The sequence below is a fragment of the Semicossyphus pulcher genome, unplaced genomic scaffold, assembly GCF_022749685.1.
Source record: "Semicossyphus pulcher isolate SPU_LCO1_2020_fin unplaced genomic scaffold, fSemPul1.0.p SCAF_9, whole genome shotgun sequence".
Taxonomy (NCBI): Eukaryota; Metazoa; Chordata; class Actinopteri; order Labriformes; family Labridae; genus Semicossyphus; species Semicossyphus pulcher.
In genome coordinates, this window is record NW_027211770.1 from 28,216,063 (window position 1) to 28,226,699 (window position 10,637).

Below are 10,637 nucleotides of genomic sequence, written 5' to 3' on the forward strand. Positions count from 1 at the left end.
TTTGTTATACAAATAGGTTATAATAAATTTCTTTCACTTCTTTATATAATATTTACTCATTTTAGTTTATCTTGTAATACGGTTATTTTTAGCAATCAGCTGAAATCCCGTTTTCTCGCTATTAACGCGATTTGAAGCTTTTTGTCCCTCTAGCTCCGCCATAGACACCAACTCGACCCGCCTACAACTCAAAAATCTCAGACAGATTAGAGTCTGTCAAAACGCCGCTTGAAGGAGTTTAACGGCAGTCTTAGTTTTTAAACCCAGATAAACTCAGGAAAGGAGATGGTCAGACTTGGCTGTTTGTGTTGAGTTCGCGGCCACTCACCGTCAGCGGAAACATGGCGTTTATGCGTTCAAAGTTTTCGATGTTATGTTGCCTTGTTGTTGTGACAGCTCATGTCTTTGAAGGCGCAGGGAAAACGAAACTAACTTTAGATGGCGAGGCCTGTGAGTCCAGAGAAAACATGGTCAGTGTAAGGTCCACTATAGCCTCCGCATCCACCGGGCCGGAGCCAGGAGACCCTGCAGCCGCGTTCACTGTCAAAACACTGGATGGGGAGTTCTCATATCAACCCGGTGCTCTACAGGGACCTCTCATCATCCACGCCTTCACCAACAAGTCAGGGTTTCTGGAGTGTATATGGAGCTCGGAGTCGTCCCTGACGAGCCTGGTTGAGGACCTGCCGAACAGCACACAGGTCCTCTTTCTGTCCCTGGACGACTCTTCGGTCACTGATGCTCTGTGGATGAGGGAGCAGGTGCACCGGGTCGCCCTGCACAGGTGACCCAGAGGAGACACTGCTATAAGTGTTGTGTTGACATGTACTCCAGTTCTAATACAGAAAGAAAACAAGCAATGCAGCTAAATAAATACATATTTAAGCCCTACATTGCAAAAGTTGTATCAGCAAAAATAGTCAAGTATGAAATGTACCAATTCTGCTGAAAATATCCCCTGTAAATGATATAACAGTATATTAGTAGTTCAGTTAGTAGATAGTTCAGAGTAACGGGGCTTGGCAAGGGAACAAAAAGTTTAAAAGACAATCTCCCCTGGAATAAAGTAAAAAATTTGCTTAAATACAGTCCAGATGCTTACTTACAAGATAATGCAAACAGACATTTAGTAAAGAGACAAGAAAGAGTAAACTAAGAGTAACCTCTGCTGCAGAAATGGATCATTTTAAGCTTATAGAGCCAATTATCTGTTCTGGTTCAATTCAGTCTTTATTGTCCCACATGCATGGCTAAAACAGACACATCCATCAGTACAAGCCGAAAGCAAAGAAATGCTGGAAAATAATCAGTAAATCACTGTAAAATGAGTAATTGAATCCTGCACCGAACACAGACAAAAACCACAGTGAAAAACAGGAAGTGTAGCTTCATGTAGAAACTTTTTCAGTAGGGATGTAGAGTACATACTAAATCGAAGGGGCAAACAAATACTCAAATGTGAGTTATTAAGAAAAACCTGTGTAGCAGTGTTTTTGTGCCTCCTGTTATTGAAACATCCCAAGATGTCCCTCATTATTTCTATAAAGTTCCTTAATTCAGCTTTATTTTGTATTTTTCTGTGGCTTTACAAGGAGTCTGCCTGGCATTTAATCACAAACACTAAAATACACTTTGATCTAAAATAGTGGTGTAGTTATTGAGCTGAGATTCTTGGTGACAGCGTTACATTGTAGTTGCTGATAGAAAGTTTAGTATTAACATTAATACTGTCTACATGAATATAACCATAATGCTCAGTTCTCTGCTCTCCTATCTGTTTCAGGGGTAAGAAGGAGGTCCTGTCGCGGCTGCACTTCTCTCCGATGCCGGTCTTCAATTTGGGAAACTGGATACCAAGTGTGTTTTACTACTGGGGCTGCATGGCTCGCAGCTGTGTCCTCGCACAGGCAGTTTTCACCTCAGAGGGTAAGAGTGCTGCCTCCTCTTGAGCCGAATGAGGACAGATTTCATGTGTGATTGTTGCCTGACTCAGCTGTTCAGCAGAGACAACGCTGGTATGGCAGATGTAGAGTATACGTTTTTGTATTTGGGAGACATTTATTAGTACACTTTGGAAAGCATTAAAAAGTTCTTTACAATGGTATAAAAACTCACATTTAAAGTGATAATCTCAAGGATTTTCATTTTATTGTCTGTTAAGTCCCTATCGCCGAATGAGGTAACACAATGGTGATTGAGCCTATGGCCCACTGATGAAAGCCTTTGTATTTGCAGTATTACATCGGCCATACGATGACGCGATCTGTCCACATTTCTGCGCACAGTTAAAGTATAAACTTTGTCTCCACAGGCTGTCATGCTGTGTAGTTCATATATGTCACTGATAAACACAGAGCTGTTGAGGGCCATCATCATTCATGATCAAACAAAGTTTCATATCACGTGATGTGATGCAGAGCCAGGGTTGCCAGGTCTGCAGTTCCAGCTGAGTTGGGATACTTTTGAAGAAACCGGAGAGCAGATCGCTCCCGTTGTGCCGTTACAATTAGCGCTCCGGTGCGATCCTATCCCTTTCAGAAGCTCTGTAATCCAGCCTGAACTGTGGTGTCTTTTTGGAGTAGTGGGCCACGGTCGGCAGGTCGATTTTTTTCTCCCACAATCCCCCCCCACACACACACAGCACATAGGTGCTGTCAGAGAGAATGGAAATGAGATCTTTGAGATTCTAACTTTAAGGCAGTGTTTAGGTTCCAAATGTGCAAAAAAGAGAGAGCACATTTTGTTATGTATTTATTAAGATAAAGTTCCTTGTAAAACATGATTTTTTTAGGTGATGCATTTTGTATACAAGAGCTTATGAAGAATAATCCTCTTGACGTGAGCCAGCCAAGCTGTCTTTACTTCTACTAAAGCTTAAATCCTGCTGGTGTGTCTTTGTGCTTAAGCTAACAAGCAGTAGTATTACAGGTCAAAGGCCATATTGGTGTGTGTTTTGGTGTCAGACTTGAATACAAACTGCCCTCTGAACAGGCACAAACGAGCACTAAGTCAGTTCCATTTTTCCCTCTCACAGGGTGGAACATGCCCGTGGTTATCAAGAGACTAGACGCCAGGTACGACTGGCTCTGGACGCGCTGGGGTCCGAAGTCGCATCAGCTGGTTGATGCAGATGATGGGTGTGATCCCTCCCCCTCGGTGGCTGGTGCTGTGGCCTGGGTGTCTGAAGGCAACTGCTCCTTCTTCACCAAGGTCTGTTCATGTCAGCGGTAATAAAGTGAGCTGCTTCTTGCTTACATTGTTTCTTCCTGATCGTATAAAAGTTTGCTTTACTGCAACACAAGCACACACTCAAGTTTTTTTTTTTTTAATCCAAAGAATAATCAACAACCCGTGCATGCGTGGGTTCCCTCCGGGTACTCCGGCTTCCTCCCACAGTCCACAGACATGCTCATTAGGTTAAACGGTGACTCTAAACTTGCCAGTAGCGTGAATGTGAGCATGAAAGGTTGTCTGTCAGCCCGACTGTTGATCAGTTCAAGGTATAACCCCGCCTCTCGTCCAATGACAGCTGGGATCGGCTCCAACCACTCCGCGACCTTGAACAGGATAAGCAGTAAAGATAATGGATGCATGGATGGAATAATCAACAGAGAAATTGATGATAATGAAATCATTATGATAATGTTACTTAGACATCTTCTGCCTTTTCTCCTTTGTAGCTTATACAGAATGATACAGAATGGTTCCCTATATTCTTTTTGCTTTGAAACACGCTGGCATCATCGACTTTAATCTAATATTAATCAACATTAGAACCTTGTTTCCGTCCTTTCTTCCAGGTGGAGAACATGGCTAAATCCAACGCCTCCGGTGTCCTTGTCTACGCTCTCCCTGGTAACCCGATCCAGGACATGAACTGTGAAGGGGATGATTGCAACACAACGCTGAGCATCCCCGCTTCCATGGTGCATCTGGAGCCTTCAGTCGCTCAGGCGCTTAAGTAAGGATTACAGACTTCCTTGTTTTGACATGTAGTATCCTTTTACATAGATTAACTGATTGATCTCAAAAATCTGTTTGCCTCCTCTTTGGGTACACCTCTGACTTGGTCCGGTCATAAGTCTGTTATGAGCGTAGAATGTAATTTTAAAAGTGCTTTAATCTTTAATCTCTCTATTTCCCCCCGTTGACACCTTTGAATTTGTGTGGTTGGTAGATTAGGACAGGGGTTGTATGTGACCTTCCAGATCACGCCGTCCCCAAACTTCTTCTTCAGTATTGACCAACAGGGGTTGCTGGCTGAGATGGGCTGGTTTCTTTACCCGTCGTTCAGCTTCATCAACTGGCAGGCACAGTGGTAAGAACACAAACATCACAACATGCCTCAAGGGCCTTAACAGTCTGTACAGTATACCATTCACTCTGTCCTTACAACCTTCAATTTTATAGGGGAAAAACTCCTATAAAAACACTTTAATGGGGTAAAATAAAAGAGTATAAAACCTAGTAAAACAATCAGGATGACAAAACTATAGATGAATTGAAAACATATATAACAATTGATCCCTGGGGACAATGTCTTTGCTCACCTTGCCCTCAGAGGGACAAAGTCACTTAACATTTGAACTTTGTGTATGTGCACCGAGAGTAACTTTAAACCAGAGTCAAATTAATTGTATTTATAAAGATAATTTGCTTATAAAGCTGATACTGATTCTGGTTCTACAGTTTGTAAATTCTGTGTTAGGAATAACCCCTTGAGCTGTACCATCTCGTTTTCGAGGGGGGTCTAAACACAATAGTACAATAAAGACTCATTTCAAGCAAATAAAACACAACAAGATGATTAAAACTGTACAAATTGTGACCAAAAAACAGGAGACAGAAACAATAAGAAAATAACGGGAGAAAAAAACAATCATACAACGTCAAGTCAGTCTGTTGGTGTGTAGGCCAGTGACAGCATTGGGTAAGTTACATAACAGAAACATAAGATAATAATTAAAGAAGGAGAAAGAGTCTTGATTATGGTAATGGACAGCTGATATTGTAATAAGATGATGATGTTGGGCAGAAAGTATGGATCAAATAGCTACAGGTAAGTTATTCCAATCAGAAGGAGCTCTAAACATGACACCTACTGATTTATAAACTGCAGGAACAGAAAAAAAGAGATGTAAAGAGTGTCTTAATTGATAATTACAGGAGAAAGGTACCGAAAACTGTTTTAAATAATGAGAGTAATTGAAATGTATACATTTGAAAATAAACTGCAGCCAATGTTTCTTCTTATGGCGGGAGAGGGCCAATTAAGAGTTTCAGACATTGTGCAATGATGAGTTCTGAAAGGACAGCCAAGACCAAATCAGCATCGTGTATTATAGGTTATATTGAGAGGGAGGAGGTCAGTTTTAGTTGCAGCCTGATATATACAACATCAGCATAATCCAAAATTGGTCAAATAAGTTGTAACGCGAGCTTCTTTCTCACGTAAAAGGAAAAACATTTCCTGGATCGCTAACGGGTAGTTGTGGGTATTCTGTGAGAGGAAGTGATGAGGGGATATCCAGAGTATTTGAGCACCTCTAAACATAGAGCTCAGTAATCATACTGGCAAAACAGGAAGTGAAACCTCAGACCACATAGTTACAGATTGTAAAAACAGAAAATATTTTAGCGTTGCAAACTACTGTGACCTTAATGACCTTGAAAGAATCCCCCTCTATCTTCCAAATCTTTAGCATCGTAACAGTTCATGGGTATTTATCTGACGTTTGTCTCCAGGTTTGATTTCTATGCCGATCTGCAGACCAAGCTTCAGAGTCCCGCAAAGGTTGTTCCTGTTCTCGACAGAGTCCTGATGCAGGGGGACAAAGGAGCCCAGGCAACTGTCAACCTGCCGTTAGGTAACTTAATCAACAATTGGTGTCATGTGTTAGTATTTTGTCCCGAGCAGTTATTCCATACCAACAAGTTTCATGCTACTGTTTTGATGCCCAAATTGAAAAGCCCTGAAGCTCTATGTAGACACCAGACAGGCTGATTTATTTCTTCATGTTTGCAGCTTTAAGATAAGATTTTAAATGTCTATAAATGTCTTTTGCTGGTTTTTCAAACTCTTGACTTTGTAGCTGTGGTATGAGTTAATAAGCGCCCATCAGAGAACAATAACACCTAACACTGCTCTGAAAACATCATTAGCATGGAGAGGGGTAAAGGAATTGTGCATTAGAGCATTACTGCAGTATGTGGAGGAAACTAGCTTTTTAATTATGCAAACATTTCTACATTGTGTCTCTTTGCAGGCTGGTTGGACTATGACAAGCTCGAGCTGGACGCGTCCCTGTCGTGTCCCGGCAAGAGAGACTCGACCTGCGCTCACTGGGATCACACGGTGCAGCTGTTTGTCTGCTGCGATCAAGACGGGCCGTACTGCAACACCGAGCTGGGTCGATGGATCACCGCCTTCCGCAGGTAAAACGCTGATGTGAAACACGTGAATGGCACAAATTAGAATGATGAATATTACGTCTCAAATCATCTTTGAGTATTCATGACAAACAAAACTGGAACAGAGTGCATGCACATTAAATATTATATATAACTTAAAACAAATCCCGGCCCCCTTATTCCAGGTAGAATTAGACTATATAAAAAAATAAAGTATGTCAGTAATCTTCTTGGTTGAACTGTAAGAATCCTGTTTTTTATCCGATGTATTTAACATGATTCTATTTGTCTTTTGGCAGAGGTACTGGGCGCTGGCTGACAGATGTGTCTCCCCTGCGCCCCCTGCTGGACAGCAACAAATGCAACTTCACCATGAAAACCGTGCCCTGGGCGATGCCATGGTACGCCTCCCTCAACCTGAGATTCAGTATCAGCAATCAGACAGGTAGAAACTGTGATAATGCTGAAGCTTTTTTTCCATTTTCAGGCGCTAAAATGTGTTGATTTCAAAGTGTGAGGCAAGCCTGTCGTAGGGTGAGACGAAAAGGAGGCACTGAGGGAGAGACGTTAGGCATAGATAATGCTATTATCCCGTTATCACAATAAAACCAGCTTTGCTATCCCGAGACAACGAGAAAAATAAGTTGAGATCTCAAGAAAACAACTGGAAATTACTCATCATCACAGGAAAACGGAGTAAATAAAGTGTATGGATGCATGTCTGCTATGGGCTTCTGTACAATACAGCACAACATATTACATATTTAACACAATTTGAGCAGAATTTGAGCAGCCACAAGGTTTAGCTAAAGCTGTCTGCATCACATTACTGTTATAGCAGCCTTGTTGTCAAAATGACCTGACAAAGCAACGACTCGGAGACAATGTCGTGCTCTGATCTGAGCTCTACCACTGTGAGAATAAGAGAGAGATTAGACTGAAATAAAATCATCCCAGAACATTTTCTCTCTGCAGGAAGGAACTGTCTCTAAATAGTTCCTGGAAAAAGGCCGGATAAAAATGAGACAAAGCTTCTAGTTCCAGGAAATATTTTGACTCCGTGTTTGACACAAAGGATGATGAGCCTGTCGGGCATCAGATGTGCCCTCTTGTGCTTTAGATATAATCTGACAGCACTTGATTTGTTGATCTTGTAATAAGCAAGAAGGATGAGGTCCCTGCCCCACTGAGTCTGTCCAGTAAACACGAGCACAAACACACATACTTTGGTTAAAACATAACCAGAACATACTGCACCAACGTGTCACATAGGCCTGAAGATATTCTGCAGTTTGGGATGATATTGTTTAATATTGGATGGGGATATGACGTGTGATAAATGCACAAATATTATAGCATTGATATTAGCCATATGGTTACAGTTCAGTTTTTTTTCTACAAAGCCACAGGTAATGTCACAGGTGATGAAGCACAGAAGCTGCACCCCTTCACAGTGATGCCTCTGTACAGCGGGGGGACCTTCAACAAAAACTACAACAGGAGATTCAAGCCAATCAAATTCTCCGTCCCGATATCAACCAAAAAGGTAACGCATGTGATCACTGATGCATTTAAAGAGCTTCCTGTCGGTCTGTCCCGTCTCAGCAGCTGTGTGTCTGCCTCCAGGTTGAGATGTACGCCGTCATCACTGCACACGGCAGCGACAACAACCGCTGTGGAGAGTTCTGTGTCACCTCCCATCACTTCCTGTTTAATGCCTTCTATAACAACACGCTCATATTCGACTCTGCAGGTGAGAAATGTCGGCTTATTGATAAACATTTACTAAAGGTAGTTGACAGAACAATCCCACTTCAAAGTCCAAGTTTTATAGCTGTTTAGGAGCCTTTCAATCGCATTACATTCTATAAAGTTGAGTAAATGTGAAGGATTAAAAGTTACAGAAATGGACCTTTTATGCTGGATATTTATTTAGCTTCTGTTTCCAAGATCAAGAATACTTTGTTGAAGTTTTCTAAGTCTTTATTTTAGTTTGAAAATGAAAAACCATCTGTTAAATCTGTTTTGTGTGACAACTTTTACTCATTTTGATGACCTTGCCTGATGTCCTTGTTTTTACACAAGCTGTTTGAATATCTTGCTTTGCCTGACCAACATAATCGGCCATAAAATCAAGAAATCCTCACATTTTAGAAGCTAAAACAAGCAATAGGTTGTCATTTTTGGAAATGACACATTTGCAAGATTCAGTGAAATAATTTGCGCTTTAATCACTGACTCACTGTCCTCTGATTAAAGGCTAATTTGTTTGAACTGACTGTTGTATTTTCATATGTTTTTGTGGACATTGTCCTGAACCCTCAGGATCACCTCTGGGCTGCACCATGCGGGTGAAAGAGGGCGCGGTGCCAAACGAGCACGGCACGTGGCTGTACGGGCGAGGAGGCTGGTGCGACGGACTGCAGGTCGATCCCTGGAGGATCGATATCACTGAACAGGTACAACTGCGTTACCATAAAACTTATCACTTTATCTTAATTTCTTATCGACCTCTTTTTTTCTGTTGTTTAAAGTTGCAGCTGTAGGAGTCGCTGGAATTAACAAGACCAGTGAGCTTCTCTTTTTGGCTGCACACCTCTATAGCCGTTTATTCACACACACCAAAACTAAACTTCTCCCTGACACAGTCAGAACATCCACTTTTTGACAAGATGGCGCGTGTCAGAATTTACTGTGACCTGCCTGACTCCCATAACACCCATTAGTCCCATAACAACAGTCTGTACAAAACATACTTTCTGGGGAATTATACCCTTATGTCCTGTAGGGTCTGCTACATACATCCCCCCAGAATTCACCAGAACCAATGTTTTATAATACCAAAGGATTTATCGTCTACATATAATTAGAAAGATTTTGTTGGTTGTAATGAACTCACAGAAAATTCAACCTCAGCCCACTTGGCAGCTCCCTCCCTTTATGCTATACAGGACCATGATAGTGTCTCTCAGCTCATTGTTTTGGTTTTATAACCAGTTACTCTACTTTTTTGGTTCACTTTTTACTCTCTAATTTGCATCATTTCTTTTCATTTATTTTGCCAATTAGATTAAATTAAAAACTATGAACTCAACATTTTATTTATTTTATATTTTTTGCTTTTATAGCTGACAATATAGAATCTGTAAAATTCCCTTTTATTCACCACACACGCATAATCCTGGTTGTTAAGGACAAGTTTATAGCCGAGTAAACTCTTCTTCCTCCAGTCGCTTCACAAGAATCTTGTCCTGAAATCAAGGTCACACTGAAGTAAAACATTTGAGTGAAGTAAGCCCATTAGAATTAAGAAGCGCTTGATTATTCTGAAGTGAGTTATTGACCTTAAAGGCTCTTGATATAATTGTGTAAAATCCTGACTTGTTCCTCTCATGTTCTCAGGAGTCATGGGCAGCAGTCCTGAGATCAGATTACCTCAGAGATTGAACTGCAACACACGACAACTTGATTAGATTCAGGGTTTTTAGCATTAAGTTACTTTAAGAAAACTAGCTTAGGTTCCCATAATAACCCCTCTGAGTAATGTGTGTTTGTGTGTATTTCCTGCACGTTATGATCTTATTCATCGAACATTTGATGAGATCAAAATGTTACTTTTTTTATGAATACAGCGTGTGGATCCTGGATCATGTTCTGTTCTTTTTCAGCTGGACATCAGCGGCTCAGAGTCCAACACCGTCGTCTACTTCGGCCTGTTCAACGGGACGGATCCCAATCCAACCGAAGAGCCCGGATACATCATCATGTCATCTTTTCTCATCTTCTACAAATGATGCCTCCTTGTGAAACTCTAAAATTTGAATATTGATTTGAAGAATATGACTGAATGTACAATCAAGCCAAAGATTAAATGTCTATTTTCCTACTGCTTCTTCGGCTGTTTCCATTAGTCGTGCTCCTGTTTCATTAGCTTGCATAGACAGGAGGTAACGGTTATCTGTGTAAATGATTGTGATGCAAAATATCACCTGCAATGCTCGCCCAGCACGACCGACCATTTGCATTTTTCTCAAGATGTTACCCTGAAGTCAAGGAGAGGAAGCCTTACAGCTAAAGAGGCACTCCATAAGCTGAAGATGCATTGTTAAGAGAGCAGCCTCTCCTCGCTAATTACAGGTAATCATGTCCAACTAGAAACTTTGGAGTGAAGAAAGTGTTTCTCAGTGAGTCATCTTCCTGCTGGGAGTTGAATGATCTTAACTTCA

General features: G+C 41.3%; 1 protein-coding gene across 1 annotated transcript; it reads left to right on the forward strand.

The window, feature by feature from the left end:
• The first annotated feature begins 125 nt into the window (after positions 1 to 125).
• LOC138584496 (uncharacterized) lies at positions 126 to 10,275 on the forward strand. The gene is made up of 12 exons (XM_069656745.1): positions 126 to 784; positions 1,784 to 1,926; positions 3,035 to 3,210; positions 3,801 to 3,961; positions 4,178 to 4,318; positions 5,746 to 5,867; positions 6,267 to 6,435; positions 6,711 to 6,856; positions 7,815 to 7,957; positions 8,038 to 8,164; positions 8,737 to 8,870; positions 10,080 to 10,275. The coding sequence occupies exons 1-12, from the start codon at positions 342 to 344 to the stop codon at positions 10,203 to 10,205; spliced, it is 2,031 nt and encodes a 676-aa protein (XP_069512846.1). The 5' UTR covers positions 126 to 341; the 3' UTR covers positions 10,206 to 10,275.
• Positions 10,276 to 10,637: the final 362 nt, after the last annotated feature.

Coding starts and splice junctions, on each gene's coding strand:
- LOC138584496 (XM_069656745.1), top strand. CDS start 342: ATGGCGTTTATGCGTTCAAAGTTTTCGATGTTATGTTGCCTTGTTGTT. Junction 3,962..4,177: donor TCAGTCGCTCAGGCGCTTAA/GTAAGGATTACA, acceptor TGTGGTTGGTAG/ATTAGGACAGGGGTTGTATG. Junction 4,319..5,745: donor ATCAACTGGCAGGCACAGTG/GTAAGAACACAA, acceptor GTTTGTCTCCAG/GTTTGATTTCTATGCCGATC.